This window comes from Strigops habroptila, chromosome Z (assembly GCF_004027225.2).
Source record: "Strigops habroptila isolate Jane chromosome Z, bStrHab1.2.pri, whole genome shotgun sequence".
Lineage (NCBI taxonomy): Eukaryota > Metazoa > Chordata > Aves > Psittaciformes > Psittacidae > Strigops > Strigops habroptila.
This window is the reverse complement of record NC_044302.2, coordinates 21,477,909-21,498,468: the sequence shown is the minus strand read 5'-3', so window position 1 is coordinate 21,498,468 and position 20,560 is coordinate 21,477,909. Positions and strand designations below refer to the sequence as shown.

The following is a 20,560-nucleotide window of genomic DNA, read 5'->3' as shown; positions in this document are numbered from 1 at the left end:
GTCGTTTCCAACCCAGATCATTCTGTGATTCTATGATTCTATGCATCCCAGCTTGGCCCCATGGGAGCCACAGGAAGGGGCTGATGCCTAATGCCTTCCATGGCCCTTCCCAGACATAACCATGGCAAACCCTCTGCTGCTCCCCAGCCAAACTTCTGCCTGCTGGACACCTTGTCCCATGTCCTGCTGTCACCCATGCCACCCGTGCCACGGGCAGGAAGGGTGCGGGGCCGGATCTGCCTGCCCAGCCCTTCGCTGTCTCCGTGCTTGCTTCCGCTCACTCCAGCAACCAGGAGGAAAGCCCATGGACAACAAAGCACTTTGGAAAGTCCCCGGCCATGCCAGGAGCTCTGTGCCGGGAAGGAAAGGCCAAGCCATTCCCTGCCAGACCCTGGAAAGGCCGCACAGGCAGCACGTGTCCAGCCCCATGGCTGCTGCAGCCCTGCCCTCTGCTCCTGGTGTTGCCAGGGAAGGAGTAGGAGCCCTGCAGTCACTGCTGGTGCCTGCATGTCCCTGCCATGGCCGAGACCCAGCAGATTTCTGAGTCTTGGGGCCTGGACCTGACTGCCACCACATCAGGACAAGGGAGGGGATTCTGCCCCTCTGCTCATCGCTGGGGAGACTCCCCCTGCAGTCCCGTGTCCAGCTCTAGGGCAACAACACAAGAGGGACGTGGAGCTGTTGGAGCAAGTCCATAGGAAGTCATGGACTGGGGGGCTGGAGCACCTCTGCCTGGGGATAGTCTCAGAGAGCTGGACTTGTTCAGCCTGGAGAAGCTAAGGCTCTGGGAGACCTTAGAGCAGCTTCAGTGCCTAAAGGGGCTACAAGAAACCTGGAGAGGGGCTTTGGACAAAGGCCTGTAGGGACACGGCAAGGAAATGGCTTTAACCTGACAGAGGGGAGACTGAGATGAGATCTTAGGCAGAAGTTCTTCCCTGTGAGGGTGCTGAGGCCCTGGCACAGGTTGCCCAGAGAAGCTGTGGCTGCCTCATCTCTGGCAGTGTTCAAGGCTGGCTTGGACAGGGCTTGGAGCAACCCGGTCTAGGGGAAGGTGTCCCTGCCCGTGGCAGGGGGTTGGAACTGGATGAGCTTTAAGGTCGCTTCCAACACTTCCAACACAAACCAGTCTGTGATTCTATGATCACAGGGAGCATTGCTGCAGGCCAAAGCCCAAGGCAAGAGCAGGGGGATCGGGGCTCCTCCTGGCCCTGCCACCCCCAGCAGTGCCAGCTGGGCACACTTCATCCCGTCCACCACTGACACCAACTCAGTCCCTCTGTCCCTGCCAACCTCCTAGAGGTGAGCTGCAGGCTTGGAAGCCAGGAGCTAACAGGTATGATCCCACACGCTGCCCAGCAGTCACACACCGTGCCAGGGAAGGCCAGGCACGGTCCTCAGACACACAGCATCACAGCTGCCCACCTCAGCACGACCAGCAGCGAGCCCTGGCCCCAGCAGCACCAGGGACCAGACAGGGACGCAGGCACTGCCCTGGATCTCGCTGCCATCCCCATTCCTTCCCCTGGCACAACGGGAATAAACCCAGCTTGAACCAGCACAGACCTGCTCGGCCGCTGGTGGGCACCACTCCGGTGCTGTGCTCCTTGGTGTCCCGCAGCCATGCTGTCACCTCCCCGCACACCAGGCTGTGACAGTCATTCACAGCACCCGGGATGAGCCAGGGGTCCAGAGTCAAAGCCAGCCACCACCAAGAACCTCTATCCCAGCGGAGCCGCGATGCAGCAGATCCGTCTGGTTCCCCCTTGGCACTCGGGTCCCAGCATAGCACCACGGAGCCGCCTTGGTGTTATCCCAGAGCTAGTCCCTCCAGTTTCCAGGACAACACTGTCCCAATTAAGCTCATTAGGAGGAGCTGTAATCCCTGGCAGCCCGGCTGACCTGCAGGACCTGGGCAGATTACCCTCTGCAGGGCTCTTTAATCTGCTCCCCACTGAGCGAGCAAGGCCCGTGGCACCAGTGCTCGCTGCCCCAGCCGGGCGTTACAGCCGGTCATCTATAGGCAAAGGAAAGCACCCACCACCCCTGAGACCATGCTCTCCACAAGTGGGGAAGGTCAGAGCTCCCACACAGTGAGCACAGCCCTGCCAGCCCATCATTCTCCAGCCCATGTTGCTGGCTGGGGACATGGAGGGCTCAAAAGGGGGAGCCCACACAGGGGAAAAGGATGTGGGAACATCACAGGGATGTCGCAGTGGGACAAGGATGCTGGAGGGGCTGCAGGGGACCAATGCCTGAGCACAGGTCCCCAGCAGAGCCAGAGCAATCCCCAGCCACTCACTCGGGCACCTCAGAGGCTGGGTCATGCTCCAAGGCTGCCGAGACTCCTGGGCTGGCACAGGGAGCAGTGCCATGAGCCTGCTCACTGGAGCCCGCTCTCCCCCAAACACCCCCCAAAACCAACCAGCCGCCAGTGGGTGCAGATCTGAGTCAGCAGCAAGGGATGGCGCAGCCCAGTGCCAGGTCCTGCCAGCACCAACCCATCTCCCACAGCACGCTGCAACCCCAGGCCAGCACCCTGCAGCTCACCTGCTGCACCAGGACACCGAAGCCCCTTCTAGGAGGAGGACACACGCAGGCAGGAGCTAGGTGCCAGAGGGCAGCGCTGCCTGCATGAGGCAGGGCATGCAGGGCGTGGGGTCTCCACTCCTGGCATGCTGGGCTCATAGTGGAGGGAAAAACCCCGGCGTGGTGCATTCCTGACATTACCAAGATAAGAGGTACCTGGTACAGGCGGCACAGCCAGCCCCCGTGGTAAGCAGAGCCTGGGGCACCCTTGGAAGGGGCTGCTGGCCACCGCATCTCACCCAGGCTTATCAGGAAGCTGGCACTGGGCACAGCATTGGCACACTCATATCCCTGCCATGTGCTGAGCCCCAAGCACATCCTTCCCTCTCCTGAGAAGGAGCTGCAGAGGTCTTGCCCCAAAGGTCCAGTCCCTGCCACCCCCGCCACTCTCCGCCCTTTATTAGGGCTTTGGTGCTAACGAAGCTGTCTCCCGACCAAGCTTTTCACCTTGCCGTGGCTGCGCCGCAATCCTGGGAGTCCGTCTGTCCGTGCGTGCTTGGCCAGTGCTGCCCGCGGGCACTGGCCAGGAGGTCAGAGCAGCACCCAGATGTGAGCAGCTGGATGGGCAGCACGGGGTGGGGTGCTGGAGCCCACTCCGGGGCTCCCCAAGCCCGGCCGCTGGCTCCCTCCTCTCTCTGACTCCTGGTGCTCTGGAGACGATTGGGATCCCAAGAATGCTGGTCGGAGCAGCAGAGGGGGCAGTCCGACCGGCTGGGTTGGTCCCAGCTGGTTTCTGTTTCTGACACAGACACCAGCCTCAGGTTCCTCTGGCGGGTTTATCAACACTGCCCTGGTCAGAGACGCCTCAGACTGGCTCGCCCCGAGCCCCTGGCCCTCAGCCCTGGGACGAGCATCTCCAGTAATGTCACCCACCAAAGGACAACAACGCATGGGGTGGCCAACCCCTGACATTGGGGAGCGGCACTCACAACCAGCCAGCAGCACCCCAAGGGTCTCCTGAAGGAGGGGCTGGGCTGTTGTCCCCACACTGGCAGCCCTGTGGCCACCTCCCCAGGCACAGTGTGGTACCAGTGTCCCCAGCGAGGACACAGTACAGTGGCCATGGGCTGGTCCATCCTGCCTGCGGTGTCTGTGTCAAGCTGGGGTACCGCCACCCCACATCAGCAGCACAACCCTTGGGTGAGCCTTGGGTGCATGGTGAGGATGGCCTTGGGAGCCTGTGAACTTGTCCTGTGGCACAGCCCGGACACTGCATCCGTGTTTGCACAGCTGTGTCCCCACTGCCCTGACCCAGGCCCGTTCCCCGGCCCCCCGCCAGCCCCTTCCGGCCCCGGGACAGCGCTTGGCCTGCTCCCAGCGTGGGCTGGAGCGGCTCTTCCCTCCCACCACCCCTCGTCCCTCCCCTGCACACAGGACACAAGCATCCGGGGACACACGCCATGGTCACAGGGAGCCTGGGAGCTGCCTCTTCCCTGATCTCCTCACGCTCTGCCTCTCCTCCACGCAGGACCCCCCAGGTGCTGGACAAGGAGGAGGACTGGGGATTTTTGGGAATGAGATGAGTCAGTGAAGGGAATCCCAGCTCCTTGTGACTCACCCGGGAGAGAAACTCCCGGCCATAAGGTTGCAGCCCTGATCAGAGTAGGGGATGGTGGTTTGGGGGCTGCATGGGTCCTGGGGCCATGGCAGCAGAATCCACCCTCAGAGCTGTGGGAGGCCACTGGCTCCTTGGGCTGAGTGGGAGGGCGGCAGGAAAGGGAAGGAGCTGCAAATGGGAAGAATTGGAGGAAGTGCTTATTTACCCCATGGAGTATCCCTGAGGAAGGGCAGGGCATGGTGCAGGCAGACACTCACAGCCGGCTCCCCGCCTCCCACCCCACCACCCATCCCATGGGATCCCAGTCACAGCCAGAGCGGTCCACAAGCCCCAAACTGGGACCCAGGGAGGTAGCCACTGCTGTAGCTGGTGGGTTCCCCAGTGCCTGGCTGAGCTCAAGCCCTGTTTTCTAGGACAGCTCCTGAGAACTAGCCCAGGACCACTATGGTCCTAGTGAAATGGGTCCCCCCCCACCAAAGGCACAGACCAAGCACCCAGCCAGGATCCCCAGGGCTTTGGAGGCCCTGCTAGATGGGACTGCAGCCTGGCACAAGGGACCAAACCCTGCTCCTGAGTGGGCTGTGACCCCTCTCAGAGATGCTGAGATCCTCTGGAAGGATCCTCCTGGGGCTGGCATAACCTTGTGAAGGTCCCACATGCCACCTTCACCCCTACCTGCTCATCTCAAGGTGCTCTGCTGGGTACCAGTAGCTTCTCCTCCACAAATCCTACCCAGGCAACTTGGTCCCCATGTATGAGAGCACTCCCGGAACCCCCCATTCTGCCCAGTTTCCCTGGGAACACCTGGGAACACCATTCTTGGGGATGCTCAACATGGAGCCAAGCTCTGTTTGTTCTCATTAGCACAGCCACCAAGACATGGCGGCACAAGGGAAAGAACACTGATTTGGTGCCATGGCACTGGGAGTGCTTTGCCTGGGCAGCCATGGCCCCTCTCTTGCCTTGAGATGCAGAGCCTGGGCCCTACCCTGCCATAGATACCCCATCGCTGCATCCTGCGGTGACAACCATGTCCCTTGCAGGCGGTGGGTACTGACATCCCTGGTGCCGCTGACAGGGAGAGCTCTCCTCCTAGGGAAGCTGCTCACCCTAAAAAGCCCCTCCTAAGCCCAGCTGTTTCACAACTGGGAGTCCTCAGATGCCCCGCGCTTGCCAGGGCACTCCATACCTTTGGGTTTGCCATTCATAGTGGGCTGCGGCAGCAGGTCCCCCTCGGGCTGGGGTCAGCGTCCTGGCCTGTGGTTCTCTCATGCCGTCCGTCTGTCCGTGGGCCTGTGTGCAGGGCCCCCCCGGGCTGTCTCCTCCCACACTTCCCCTGCCCAAGGGCTGACATCACTGCCAAGTGCCGCAGCTCTGGCCAGGAATCAGGGATGGGAGGACGGAGGATGGGAGGGATGGAGGGATGGATGCCTGTCCCCCTTAGAGGGAAGAGGCCCCACCAGCACTGGCTGCTCCAGAGAAGTGGCACCCCGTGGTTCCCCATCCTTCTCTCCCCACCACCCCACTGGGGAAACTGAGGCACGGGGGCAGGGTTGGGGACCACACTGCAGGTCACTTCGGTGCAAACTCCCTCTCAGCCCCTCCCTCTCAGCAACCCAGAGGGGTTGCTTTAAAGCAGAGTGAAGAGCAGGGCTGCTGCCGGATCCTGGGATGGGTGGATGCAAGACTCCCATGGCTTTGCTGTGGGTTTCCCATGGCATTGCATCCCCTTGGCATGCCCATGAGAACCCTGCAACACTGGGAGAATGGTATCCTTACTCAGATGTCCCCAGTTTGTGCCATCAGGGTCTCCAAAGCCTCGGAGGGGCTGGCTTCAGCCATGGCTTCTTTGCAGGGCTCTCCAAAGATGCTGAGTGCTATTCCCACAGGGAACCAAGGATGTCCCACTCCCCACAGGGTCCAGCTCACGTGTGGCAGTGTGGCAAACCCACCTGTCCTCCATGCCAACGCAGCAGCACCTCCCAGCTCCACAGCTCCCTGTTTAGGGCACAGGGATGTCTTAACCAGGGGACTTTGTAGCACAGATGTCACCCCCCTCCAGCATTATCGGTCCCTGCACAGGTCCCAGTCCTGGGGTACCCAGGCCTGGCACCCCCTCCACCTTGCATGGAGGAGGCTGGAGCAGCCAGATCCATGCAGGCTGGGACCAGCTGTCACCACCACGTCACTGAAGCAGGAAGAGCCACCTCCCTCCAGGCTCCTTTCCTGTTTGCTGCTGCTTTTAGAGTGAGGTCAGGCCAGGTTCAGGAGGAAAAGCACTGCGGCAGGGGCTTTGGGGTGCTCACAGAGATGGGGTGCTCCCGGACACAGTTAACCCCCTGCCTAGAGGGTGAGCCAGTTGCGGGGCTGCTCCCCCAGCCCTGAGCTGGTTCCCTCCTCACTGGTCCCTGTGAAGGATGGGCCCAGCACACTGAAGGGGAGGAGATGTGCCTGGGGTCCCTTGTAGGGTGACATGGTTCCCCCGCCATGGGCATCCATGCATAGCCAGCCACAGCCAGGCTTGCAATGGTGCCACCAAAGAGCGCTGCTTTCCAGGGCACCCAGCCTCATTGGGAGAGCACTGGGGAAGAGCTGGTGAGCTACATCTGAGGAAAAACCATCCCAGGACTGACAAACAGCGGCATCTTGTCACCCACTTGCCTTCACCCTCCATGCCAGTGTCATAGAATCCCAGACTGTTTTGGGTTGGAAGGGATCTTAAAGCTTATCCAGTTCCAACCACCTGCCACTTCCAGTTCCAACACCTTCCACTAGAGCAGGTTGCTCCAAGCCCCGTCCAAGCCGGCCTGTGTGTCATGGAGGGGAGCCAGCAGCCCAGCATGCTGCAAAGCACATTGTGGGGGGGACTCAACTTCACCCCAGCCTTCAAGAACTTACATGAAGACCATGTCTCCTCCCTTGCCTGGTCGGGATGCATCCCCCTGGCTATCCCCACCGACAGGAAGAGTCCCAGCCCAGCAGCTGCCATGGGTAGGGGCCACCACCTGGTTTTCCACCTCTTGCTGTTTCTCCCAGGCAAAAGCATCGCCACCGGCAATGACCAGCCTTCTGCAAAGCCTCTGCCGCAGCGCCAGCCCACGCCAGCTCATTTGTTCTCATTAAAGGTTAACGAGAATGCCCCACTAAAGCTGCCAGTGCCGTGGCAGAGCCATTCCCCGGTGCCACGACGGGATGTCCAGGCTTCCCTACCAGAAGGGTGGCAGCTCGCAGGGACTCTGCCTCTCCATAGCCCTGCATGCAGCTCCAGTGCTGGCAGTGCAGGCAAGCTGCGTGGCACAGCACCTCCCTGGGCATCACCCATGGGGAGACCACCAGGAACAGGCAGGAGGTGAGGGTTGTGTATTCAAAAGGTGCAGTGTGCTGGAGGAGGACATAGGCATGTGGCACTCCACAGCACCCTGCAGGGCACTCGGCTGGGACACCCTGCCAAGGCAGGACAGAGGAAGGGCATGAGCTGTGGCAGCACTGCCAGGGCCTGGTCAGTAATTGAGTTAAGCAAATATCCGTGGCCTGGCTGGAGACAGGGAACAGATGCAGGGAAGGGGACAACTGGGTGCTGGTCACTCTCAGGGGACTTCCCTGGATGTTCACCACCTCTGGTGGTTGCCTCCACCCACCCCATGCAGCAGAGATGTGGGTATAACACCTCAAGCACACCCTTTATAGGGTGTCTGTGTCATGCCCTCCTCTCACCGGGGCTACGGAGCTGCCCTGAGCATCCCAACCGTGACAGCTGAAAATGCAAACAAAACCCTGCATGGGCAGCCGTGCTTGGATATGCATGTTCCGGCCATGCAGGAGGAAAATCCAGGCACCCCAGGAGGACATTCCCACTTCCCTGTCCTCTCTGGGGTACAGGACTCATGTCCCTGAGACCTCACATCCTGCCAGCACTGAGTACTGGGGAGGTTCCTCTCTGGTGGCCCCAGGACCACCAGCACTGAGGCTGTGCCCACCCAGCCCCTAGAGAAGCCACCACCAGCCCCAGGAGCACAGTCCCCTGCTGGCACCAGCACTTGAGACCGAGGTGATGCGGAAGCTGTTTCAGGCTGTTCCTGGACAAGCACAACATGGACACACATGGGCGGCTGGGAATGTCACCGCAGCTGGGAATGCATCACGGAAGGGAACAGGCAGCCTCAGAGGGCGCACAGCAGGCAGGAGTCACCACTCGCCAAAAGAGGCTGGGGAGGTGAGCACATGGGCACCAGGCTGGTGAGGGGCCAAAGAGCCCCTGGCCACAGTGGAGACCTAGGAGAGGGCAGGAGGTGACAATTCTGTCATGAAGACAGAATCCCAGACTGATTTGTACTAGAAGGGGCCTCTAAGCTCATCCAGTTCTAACCCCCTGCCACAGGCAGGAACACCTTCCACTAGACCAGGCTGCCTAGAGCCACATCCAGTCTGGCCCGGGATGTCTCCAGGGATGGGGCATCCCCCACCTCTCTGGGCAGCTTGTGCCACTGTTTTGCCACCCTCATTGTGTAAAATTTCTTCCTCACATCCAGCCTGAATGCCCCTCTTTCTGTTTAAAACCATTACCCCTCATCCTGTCACAAGAGACCCTGCTATAATGTCCCCCCACAAAAAGACTCACCGCCATGACTTGAAGGAGAACCACTGTGAATGACCAAGTGACTTGTGGCCGGGCAAGCCACATTCATGGTCTGGGAAAGCCAGGTCCTAGAGCTGCAGATGTTCATTCCCCACCACAGGGCTACAGCTGACCCCTCTGACTTTAGTTTTTGAAGAAACCAGCAAAGCAGCTCCAAAACCTCCTGGCAGCCCAGTGCCGCAGATCGTCTGCGGAGTTGTATCCACAGAGTTGATGCCCTGAGGGCTGGAGAAGGACCAGCCCTTGTGCCAAGCCAGGCTCAACCCCAGCCGGCTGCCAGCAGCATCCCTTGCCATCCGGGCACCAGGGCTGTGGCAGCCTCCAGCCCTCCCCCCTCGCAGTGTCCCCACACGGCAGCAGAAATAGAAACGATATAAATGGCAGCCCTATAAATAACCCCAAGCATGAGGCAGTGAGCTTGTCCCAGCCCAGCAATGGCCTCAGCCCATGCTGAGCCAGGCCTTGGGCTGTCTGCGCTGTTCCCTGGGGACCCCAAAAGCCAGCTCCCTGCCCGTGATGGGTCTGCCAGGTCCTGTCCTCTAAGTCAGAGCCATGGCAGGAGCTCCAGTGCCCACCAAGCCATGGCCTCTCGTGCAGGCTGGAGCCCAGTGTGGTGGCATCTCTGGGAGATGTCCCTGTGCCACTGCCCAGCTCTTCCTGGGGTAGCAGCAGGCACTGGACGATGCCCAATCCAGGCACCCTGCAGCAACCCAGGCTGCAAAGCTCCTGAGCTCTGGCCAGGAGCCTCAGGCAGGGTTTGGGAACAGATGCCCCACCCTGACCACCATCTCTGCTGCAGATTGACAGTTAACCCCCGGTTGCACCCCAACACCCGCCTCATTGCTGCCCATCCCAGCACCCCACCCCTGCCCTGCCCATGGCTGCCACATTCCCACTCTCAGCCCCATCACGTCGTGTCCTCCTTGGGGGCTCAGCTGCCACTATGACAGCTCCCACCATGACTCCAGGGGGCTGTGGTGATGCACCTCCACCCACCAAGAACCAGCAACGCTGCCAGCGACCAGACCTGTGGTGCCTGATTTTGCGTGGCGTCATAGCCTGACACCCCAGCCTTGCCTGGGGACGCAGCAAGGCTGCTCCTCAGCCTCCAGCCAGGAGCTAGGTCCTGGGCCAACACAGGGTTTATAGGAAGGCCAAGTCTTCCCAGTGGTCCCTGTAGCCTCCTTTGGGAATCCGGCAAAGGTAAAACCCACTGAGGCTGTTTGCAAGCCCTGTGACTGACGAAGGTGCAGCAGGGAAAGAGTTAATGGTGTGAGGCCTTCCCAAGCACTTCTTGGCAGGCTGGGGAGGGCTGGGAGATAGGAGGATCGGGCCAGCAACAAAGTGAGATCTGTCTCATTAATTCCTCGAGCATTCCTCCCTCTGTCACCCAGGAGGAGGAGGCAGCACGCAGCTGACATGGAGCACCCAGGTCCCTCAGGAGAACCCCACCCCGCGGTCTTGTCACCCCGCCGGGGCGATGGAGGGGAGATGGGCGCAGCCTCTCCCCCGGGACTGATGGCTCTGGTGTGCAGCAGACGCTCGGGCACGGCCCTACATGGACACAGGCAGCTTCCCCCTGCGCAGCATTCCGGAGGGATACGAGGCGGGCAGGGCACGGCTCCTCCGCAAACAAGCGGCCCCATCCCAAACCCATAAGCCCGGTCAGGGGCTGGAGGGGACACCGGGTGACACTGGGTGTGGGATCGGGTGACATTAGGTGGGGGCTGCTCGCCCCGACATGCCGGTTCCTTCTCCGGATGCCTCCGGGCCCTGCCGCAGGGTGCGGAGCTGCCCTTGGAGCTGCAAGGCGATGGGTTGGAGCAGCGGAGCCCCTCGGCCACGTCCCCGTCCCCACCCGCCCGCTGTCACCGAGCTGTTGGTGCCCCCCCCCCGGGGCTGGTGGCAGGCGGCGGCGGTGGCAGGGGGCGACGTGGTCCCCCCGCCGCAGCGTGTAAGCCCGCTAAAGCCACCAGTCCCGCTCCCCACCGTCCCCCCTGTGACCGGTGTCCCCTCCGGGGCGCGGAGTTGCCGATGTCACTCACATGTCCCAGGAGAGGCGGGGGACGAGGCGCGGGGCGAGAGCGGGCCTGGCTCGGTGCATCCCCTTTGTTCCACTCCCATGGACGGGGAGCAAGCGGGGAGTTCGTACAGGCTCTTGGCAGCGCCCACCCCGGCTCTCTCCATGGAAACGCGGGAGCCATGTGATTTCGGCAGGAAATCACGGCGCAGCGAGCGCCAATGGCGGCTGCATGGCCGGGAGCGCCTCCCTCCCGACGAGACACGGCCGGCACTGCCATCGCCGACACCGACATCGCCGACACCGACATCGCCGACACCGACATTGCCGACACCGACATTGCCGACACCGCCACCGACACCGCCACGGCCATGCAGGGGTCCCGTCCCGACCAGCGCAGCCCACCGCTCTATCGGCATCCCCCGGGGGTCCACCAACCCCACCGCTTCCCGTTGCCAGCGAGAATCCCCCTTGCAATGGGAGGTGGGACCCTGGTGCTTGCCCTCCTGCCACGAAAGCAATGGCTGGAGCCCCACCACCGCCCATCCCCCACCACCACAACCTTCCAGGCTTCAGCTCTCCCTGAAAGACCCCGGGCAGGATGCATAGGCCGCTGGCAGGGGAATGGCAGTGAAGTGACACGACCAAGGCTGTGTGGTGGCAGAGGCAGAAGCAGCGCCCAAGCATCTTTGCTCCCAGCTCTGTGGTACCCCGCGCCCCACACTGTTTCCCCCCCACTTCCCAACCCTGACTGTGGAAAGCAGGAGCCGTGCTAAGTACTCTGGTGAGTGGTAAGTCTGCCCTGGGAGAATAAAGCACAGGCACCAAACCATGTTCCCCATCCCCACCAGCCTCCAGACTCCATAGGGAAGAAGCAGAGGAGCGCTTCCAGTGTCTCCAGCTAAGGGGCTGAGATGGGCAGCCACCCCTACAGATGCCGTGGTTACACAGTGCTTCCTCATGGAGCATCATGGCTTTTGTGGATCAGTGGATCAGACCCTGTCCTGCCAGACCAGGTCCTAAATCCTGACACCTCTGAGCACCCCTGGAGGTGGAGGGGAGGGAGGAAGCCACCCTTCTCCAGCACCATGACTGTTGTGGGGATGCACCATGCCCTCTCCTTTCTTCCAAGCCCATCTTTCTCCTAGATCTGTCCTAGATCATACAGAATCAACCCAGTTTTAAATAGGACCGGTGCTTTTGCAGCCCCAGTGAGACATCCTCCACGCAAGGACAGGACAACACAGCGCTCCAGCCAGCCCTGTGGTGCAAAAGCACTAATTAGACCATCACCAGGTCTCAGAGCTCAGTAGAGTAGGGCAATATCAGTGATGAGGAAATCATTGCAACACCATTGCTCTCCTGGGGCCTTGCCAAGAAGCAGAACACTGCTGACAAGGACGCCCGGCAAGAACCAGGGCATCCCAGCTCCTGGCCTGATTACAGGGAAGAAGTGATGCAAAGATGGGAGAAAGGACATCAGGTCCTGTGGCCACCGTGGAAAGCCAGACCAAAGGGGCAACACAGACAGGCACAGAGGGATCCATCAAGCCAGTGGTCCCAGTGCCACACGGTCCCTGTCCCATCAGGATGACCCACCTCATGCCTGGTGTGGTCAGCACCACTGAGCTGTGCTTGATCCAGCATTCCGTGTGGACCAAGTTGGGCTGGATCACATCCACACCTTGTGGATGGTGCCACCACCTTGCTCCCCCCCAAAAGCTCTCCGAGTGCAGCCAGGTCTTGCTGTATGATCAGAGGAAACCTCCTCTACTAACACCACTGAGCAGGTTGTATATGGTCAAAGTCCAAGCAGAGGTGCTGTGCTGAGCTCTTGGGCCTTGCTCCATGCAGATGCTCTGCCAACATCCCTGCAGGGCTCCCACTGAGAAAACAGGGGGGAAGCTGGTTCCATGTAGCACTCAAAGGAAGCTCTTGGTGCACAGTCACTTGGGCCACTGTCACCCAGTCTTTGCAGCAATACCAAGGGTGAGCACTTGGGCCCACCAACACAACATCTCTGCAGGCTCACTGCTAACCTGCCACCACAACACCAAGGTGACCATGGAGACTGCAAAGCAGACCCACCCACCCACCCCACTCTGCACGTGTGCATTCCATCCTCCTTGTGCCACCAGCCTGCAGGTGAGTGGCTGCCCAGTGCCCACCACAGCTTGTCTGGGCTCACCCACTACAACTGAAGACACCAAGCTGGTCCTACCCGCTCCCTCACAGCAAGGTGAGTCTTCAGATACCGAGCATTTAGAATGGAATGGAATCACAGAATAGTTTGGGTTGGAAGGGACCTTAGAGCTCACCCAGTTCCAACCCCCTGCCATGGGCAGGGTCACTAGACCAGGTTGCTTCAAGCCCTGTCCAAGCTGGCCTTGAACACTGCCAGAGATGAGGCAGCCACAGCTTCTCTGGGCACCCTCTGCCAGGGCCTCAGCACCCTCACAGGGAAGAGGTTCTTCCTTATATCTAACCTGAACTTCCCCTGTTCTAGTTTAAACCCATTACCCCTTGTCCTATCACTATAGTCCCTAATGAAGACTCCCTCTCTGGCATCCTTGTAGGCCTCCTTCAGGTACTGCAGGCTGCTCTGAGGTCTCCACGCATCTTTGCTTCTCCAGGCTGAACAGCCCCAGTGTTCTCAACCTGCCTCCATGTAGGAGGTGCTCCAGCCTCTGATCATCCTTGTGGCCTCCTCTGGACTTGCTCCAACAGCTCCATGTCCTCCTTATGCTGGGGACACCAGAACTGTACACAGTATTCCAGTGGAATGGAACAGGATAACATGGCATGGCATGGCATGGCATAGCATAGCATATTTTCAGTTGGAAGGGGCCTTCAATAGTCTAGTCCAACTGCCTGACCACTTCAGGCTGAGCAAAAGTTAAAGCATGTTATTAAGGGATTTGTCCAATGCCTCTTCAATAGTGACAGGCTTGGGCCATCAACCACCTCTCCAGGAAGCCTGTGCCAGGGTTTGACCACCCTCTTGTTAAAGATCTGGCATACCTGGTACTGGTCTGAGCCACGCCACCACTATTCAAGGTAAAACAGCATTCCCAGCCACTGGCAGGATGGGGAGCAGCTCCATCCCTCTGCAGCTCTCAGGAGAGGGGACTGCAGGGAGGCTGGGGCTGCCTGCAGTTCTCCTCCCCTTGGCCACAGCCTGCCTGCCCTGCCAGACTGGGAACATTGAGCTTAAACACCACTGGTGCCAAGGCTGGGGCTGGCGCACTGCACGGGCTATTCCAGGTCACCGGGAGCTTGCCGGGCACCAGCCAGCTTTCCAAACAAAAGCAAGGGCAGACTTGACAACCTGCGGCACGCCCGGACTGCCTGCTCCCCATAGCCTCCTCCAGGGAAGGGGTTAACCTTCTAGCATGGGTACCAACACTCTTGGAATGCAGCCACTGGAGGACGCTTCCTGGCAGTCCCTGCCCATGCTGGAAAGCCGGGTGCTGGTGCAGGCTGGAGCCCTGGCCGTGAGGGCACTCTGTCTGAGCACCGTCTGGCATCGCCCAGAACCTCGCTGGAGTCTGGTGACCCAGCACCACTCAGAGCACATTCCCTGCTCCCTGCCGGATGCCTGCCGTGATGCAGAGGAAGGCCCGAGCCATCAGCACAGCCCCGCACTGCGGGTCTCTGCCCAAATTGCTCTTCTCACTGCAGGCTGGGCCTAGAGCCACATCTTCCTCTCACCCCTCTCCGGAGGGCAAGAGGCCAGCCCTTGGCTGCAGGCCTGCCTCGCTCCACAGCTGCCCTGGCGCTGCTGCGTGCTCAGCATTCCCGCTCAGTGCTGGAGCAAGGCAGCAAGCGCAGGCCAGAGCTTCCAGCCTTGCTGGGCACACTCGGAACCCAAATGTCATCCCCAGAAGCAGCTGAGGGGCCTCAGCTCAGCAGAGCCTGGAGCTGAGCATCCAGCATCCCGGCACTGGGCTCCTCATCCCTTTGGCTGCATGTTTTTGGGGAACGCAGCCTGGGAAAAGCTAAGGGAGCTGGGTGGTGCAGCATGAGCAATGTGAGCTGTGGCTCCAGCTGACTCACCAGGGCACAGCCATGCTCAGGAGCTGGCCACATCAGGGAAAGGCTGTGCCAGCAGGTCCGGTCCTTTGAGCTCTGCTGGAAACCCTTCCCTAGTGTGCTTGGGGCCAGCTCGCAGCATCAGCAGGCTGGGGTACAGCCCTGGCCCAGCCCATCCCTCTCCATGGGGCAGAACTGCCTATCCCAGCACTTTGCCTGCCCATGGGGCTGGGACAAAGGAAATGAGGATATCCTTGGAGGGGCCACATGAAGTGACATGAGGTGCCAGTCAGCTTGCCCAGACTCTCTGGCCAGCAAGCAGACACCCAACACAGGGCTTAGCAGCAAAGTCAGAACATCCAGATTGTGGCTGCAGCAGATGCAGTCCCAGAGCAGGCCAAGGAGGGCAAGGAGCTGCAGAAGGGCACCATGGGCTAGTCCAGGCTCTCCAGCCACCAGCCTGCTATCTCCTCACCAAACTCCCTTCTGCACCCTGGGACTGTGGCAAGCAGCCTGTCCAGCCCTTATTCCAGCTCAGCTTGGGTGTCCCCTGGGACTACCTCACCTCCCGCAAGCAGGCAGCCATCCCCACCTCAGTGCAGGAGGAGCCGTCTCACGCACACCACAAGTAATCATGACTCACAAGATTCCCTTGGGGACTGTCTGGACACGGAGCAGGAAAGCTGAGGTCATACACAAGCCCAGCAACCAGCCCAGCTCAGCACACACATGGCAGGGAGGTGGCACGGCTGGACCATGGCATCACCAGCCTGAGGATTCCGCACCAGCCATGGGGCTGGCATTCCTTGCTCCAAAGCTGGCCCAGGCCACGCACACCAGTGCCATAGGGGATGCAAGAGAAGGCAATTTGGAAGACAGGTTGCTTTGGCAGAGCTGTTTGCAAATACATGCAGATATGGTCCCCCCTGAGCAGCGCAGGGGTCCCCATGTGTACAGTGATCTGCTCCATGGTGGTCCCAGGTCACCACTGAGGTGAGGCCCCCGTCTTCTCATGAGCAGCAGCCATGGCATCCCAAAGCAGAGTTGGTCCAGGCGGGAGCAGCCAGCAGGCAGCCACGTTGGTCTGGAGCATGAAAGCACTCCCTGCAGCAAACACTAGCACACAGCTAAGGATCTCTCCCCTCCAAAGAAAACAACAGAGGAAATGCTGGGCTGGGGATTAAGGAAATGAAACTGGCTGCACAGGGTAAGCAAGGATAGGAAGTGACTGTAATCACCTCCTCTCCCCGCTGGCCTGCAGCTCTCCCAGCCCAGATCCTGCAACAAGGCACATATAAACCCAAGGGGAAATTATGTGCTGGAGAGCACATCGGACAACCAGGAGGCTTCTGAGCAGTCTCTGATCCTAGGATGGGAACCTGGTGAGCTTCCAGGCTCTGAGCCTGGCCCTTCCATGCTCAGTCCATCCCTGAGGAAAAGACGGTGCAGGGAGACCTCCTGACACCACAAGCTGCACTCTGCTCCCAAAGCTGGCACCAGGAGATGGCATCTCAGGAGCTGTGCCCTCATCCTGCATCTCTTCTGCCTGTCCTGAGCTGCTGGTCCAAACTGGTCTCTGCTGGGAAGCATGTCCCTGGAGGAAAGCAGTGGCAGCCAAACAGGCAGACATGGGGTACATCTGCTTCCTAAAAGACACTGGTGGAGGAGGGGTAGCAGAGGGAGGACATGCCACAACAGATCCTGCCACATCCTCCCCTGAGCCTTAAGACAGGGCAGGAGCTCCCCTTATATGCCTCTAACATATGTGTGGATGCCACTAGCCCCAGGTGGCATCTCCCAGGCTAGAGATTGGGCCAGCCAGTCTCTCCTGTCTCTGTCACATGCTCTGGTGCTGGGGCCAGCTCTGCTGACATGTGCAAGTCCCATCTTCTCCTGCTGGCATGAGCCAGGGCTTCCCTCTGATAGGGGTTTCCCCTCTGCCGACCCACCGCCCAACACAGAGCAGGGTGATCCAGGCTGGGGAACACCTGGGAAGGGCTCACGCAGTCTCTGCTTCCCATCCTGCTCGGAGCCATCTGCAGCAGCACGGAAAGGCTGAAGCATGCTGCCAGGAAGCTCTCCCTGGCTCGGCTCCAGTAGGCTTCCTTCCCCTCCACCCCACAGGCACGTCATGGCTCAGTGTAGGGGGGTCAAGCCCTAAGCAAGCCCCCAGCCCCCTCCAGAGGGTCTAGCATTGGTAGGATGGTCATGGTGCTGTCGAGGAACCCTGATATCTCCATGTCTTGGGGTGCTGGGGTGTCTCCTGGGGTGCCAGCTCACAGAAGAAGGGGGTGCCCTGGATTTGGGATCCAGAGATGCTGGAGCTTGAAGAAGCCAGCCTTCTTTCTGGCTGTGCATCACCCAGGGATGCTGAGCTGATGCTGGACTTCAAGGGTGGGGAGATGGGTGCCAGCCACATGCCACCACCAAGCCCATGCACAGCAGTTTCCCCAGTGGGAATCAGTGGTCCATCCTCTCAAGAGGGTCCCCAGCCAAGCCACAGTGATGGCAGCACACCTGGTTCTTCTCCAGGGGGGACGACAGACACTCCCAGCTCCCCCAGCTACATCCAGCTCCCCCTGCCCTTAAATTGCTCCAGCTCTTGCTTTCTGCTCCTTCATTCCCAGAGCCAGAAGAGCTCCCCCTCTCCGGAAGGAGGTTCTTCTCCCTTTGCTTCTAACTTTCCCAGAGTGGGAAAAGAGCCCCCAGGCTCCTTTTTGGATCCTCTCTGGATGCTCGTCTGCATCCCCCTCCCAGGGCTGGGAGCAGGCTGGCTCCGTGCGAGCACAATAACAAGAAGTGCGTTGGGGCCATTGGGAAGGAGCGATGTTCCCGGATGGCATGCAGCCCTGACAGCACTGGCTCTGCTTTAAAGGGTAACTTTATCCTAGAATAACAAACAAGAGGAGCCAAGTTCCTCCCCAGCGTCACTTCCCTGGCTCCAAGGAGAGGGACATAGGGGAGAGAACTCATCGAAATCAGCTTGGATCCTTGTCCTTACCATCAGTGTGTCTCAGTCCACTCCCTAGAGCCAACAAGGGGGGAAAGATGCTCCAGGGAAGCAGGGCTGGGACCTGAGTGGACATCCTGGCCATGTCACTCAGCATCCTGGCAAAGGCTGGGACACAAACCATGTAGCTGCAGAGGATGGGATGGGAACCTGAGGTCTCTAGGGACATCCCTGTGCCATTCACTGCATTTCACAGACGCATTTAGGTGCTGATGTGCTGGGGACAGTTGGGACAACCCCCCTGGTGTGCTTCACCCCCTCCACCATCCCCGCAGCCCCCATGAAGGCTCTCTGTACTGGACGGGCATGCCAGCAGCTCGGCTCCATGCCAGCTCCCAATGCCAGCTCCCAGGAACTTGTTCTGCAAGAGCTGGAAACTCAGGCCTAGCCAGTGCTGGGGGAAAGGCAGGGAGAGGCTGACCTGCTCCAAACCCCCGGCAGGACCCTATGGCCAAGGCAGGATCACCCCTTTTTTTCGGTACAGGCATGGGCAGAAGCCCAGCTCTGCTTGGAACCCATGTTCCTGTGCCGAGTTCAGGTGACAGCACACATTGCACCACTCCCAAACAGGCTTTTCTTGGCAGATCCATGTGTGTGGCTGTGCCAGAGCCCCAGGGCATGGAGCAGGCTGGCCCAGGAGAACTGCTGGTTTATGCTGGGGGTGCACATGGGCACTGGGCATGTGATGAGGTGATGGGCATGTCAACATATGAGGTGTATTTGCAGGAGATGTGGAGCATCTCTGCATCACCAGCAGGCTGGGTGACCTACCTGTGCTCCTGCATGGACACTGGTGCTCAGGGAAGGCGTCCCATGGTGGTCATCGCCTGGGAGGACACAGCCCCAGCTTGAGAAGCGGGGGCACAGTTTGTCAGAGTTCAGATGTGGGAGAAGATGACAGTCTGGAGAAGGCTGCTGAGATGTCTGGGCTGATTTCCACTTCCCCAAGGAGCAGCAGGAGCACCTCTGGAGATCCCAGGGTTCAATTAAACCCCAGCTCGTCAAACAAAGCCAGTGAAATGCTGCAATTGTCTTCCACAAGATAGATTTCCTTGGGTATTTGGGTTAAGACTGTGCAAAGCTGCCACCTCCGTGGTCCCACCTTTGCAGACCACAGGGGATCCCATCAACTAAAAGGAGGAAGAGACAGCAAGGAGGGAATCATCAGCACCTCAGGACCTTCTCTTCACACTGAGAGATGGCAATGCCAGCATCCACCCTTTGCAAGCGTGGGTGCTGGAGACCAATGGGAGACAACTTGGCTCGGGGGAGACATTCTGGAGGTGCTGCTGGTCCCCAGAAGGGAGTTAAAGCCTACAGGAAGGTCCCAGTACCAAGACATTCTCCCAGGGCAGCTGTGGAGCCCTCCCAGCTAAGGCAGATTGAAGCAGAGAGCAGCAGGATGGGCAGCAGCGGGTTAAAAGCTTGAGGTGGGACTTGTTGAGCTGCTTCCTCCCGGCTAACAATAACAGAGCAGAGGGAGAAGGGATGCATCGGGCTCTGCAGGGGACAGATAGCCATGGAGCAACCCCAGCCTCACAGCTGCCAGAGGAAGCCTCGGCACATTATCTGCCTTCCCCACTTGTCTTCCTTGGCAGCCCTTGTGCTGCAGGGTCTGGGATGAGCTTCCTCCTGAGCCCCCTTTCTCATGCAGCCAGGCTGACTCCTGGTACTTTGTGGCAGCCCTGGACTCCAGCACCCCACATAGAGCTGCAGGTCCCCAACAATCCAGCCTTCCCAGCACCAGTCTACCCCATTGCTGGTGGCTCTGGGAATGGTCACGTGGTGCCAAGATGTCCCCACTGTAAGGACCCTGCTGCCCCATCCCCCCATGCCATGGACAGTGCCCTCACCTTGGCAGAATGAAGAGCTGTTTTGGTTGGAAGAAGGCTCCTACTGAGGAAATCTCCAGGTCCTGGGTGAGGTCCCTGCAGTCCTGTTGCCTCTGCTCCTGGTCGTTCCCTGGCCAGTGCAGGTCTGCTGCACCGGGGCTGCTGCTGCCGCCCTGGCCACACTGGCTGGTGTCCCAGCACTTCCTTGTGCACCAGCTGTTTGTGATCTGCCTCCTGCTCCACCTCCGCAGCCACATCTGTGTCACAGGAGCAGCCCTTTTCCGCTCCCAGCCTCCTCTCCCGGCCCTCTCCTGGGGCCGGCTTTGCCTCTCATCGGGGCTCTGCCTGCTGCTGTTTGTCATGGGAGGCTGCCTCTCAGAATGGGTCTTGCCCTGGTTCTGCCCAGTCCTGCCAGGACTTCCCATGTCCTCCCCACTCCTGTCCTGACCCATGCACCTGCCTGACCTCAACTCCTGGTGCAAAAGTCTTTGCCTGTTACTATTGGTCTGAAAGAAAGCAGCTGGTGGAAGACCATGGAAAATATGGGCCCTTCCCACCACTGAAGTCAATCCCTGGAGTGCTGCTGGGATCTCCAGAGCAGATATATGTTTGCCCACAGATGCTACTATGACTCCACATGGGCTGATAGACGCAGTCAGAGCAGCTCTGGGTGACAACCTCCCCACTCATGGTCCCTGGAAGTCCCCAGATATGTTCCCAAGCCCTTGCGCAGCCCCTGTGTGAAAGGTCCCCAAGGGGTTGTCCAGATTTCTCTACAGCTGGGCTCAGCAGACCCCTGTACCAGCATGCTGGTCCAGCTGGCATCTCTCCCCCAGTCTCAGAACAGAGATGCTAAAGCCATCTGCTAAAGACAGATGGATCCTAA

The 20,560-nt window shown here is 59.9% G+C and overlaps 1 protein-coding gene across 9 annotated transcripts in view; it reads right to left on the bottom strand.

The window, feature by feature from the left end:
* Nucleotides 1–20,378, bottom strand: part of LOC115601153 (rho family-interacting cell polarization regulator 1-like) — a 33,840-nt gene extending 13,462 nt beyond the window's left edge. For 7 of the 9 annotated variants that reach the window (XM_030470758.1, XM_030470757.1, XM_030470762.1 and 4 more), the window contains exon 1: nt 10,826–11,107. In XM_030470758.1, coding sequence (XP_030326618.1) covers nt 10,826–10,967 — 142 coding nt within the window. In that variant the 5' untranslated portion in view covers nt 10,968–11,107. Of the gene's footprint in view, nt 1–10,825; nt 11,108–18,613; nt 18,973–19,695 lie in introns of those variants that run through there. The other 2 variants (XM_030470766.1, XM_030470760.1) reach the window with 2 other exon arrangements.
* Nucleotides 20,379–20,560: the final 182 nt, after the last annotated feature.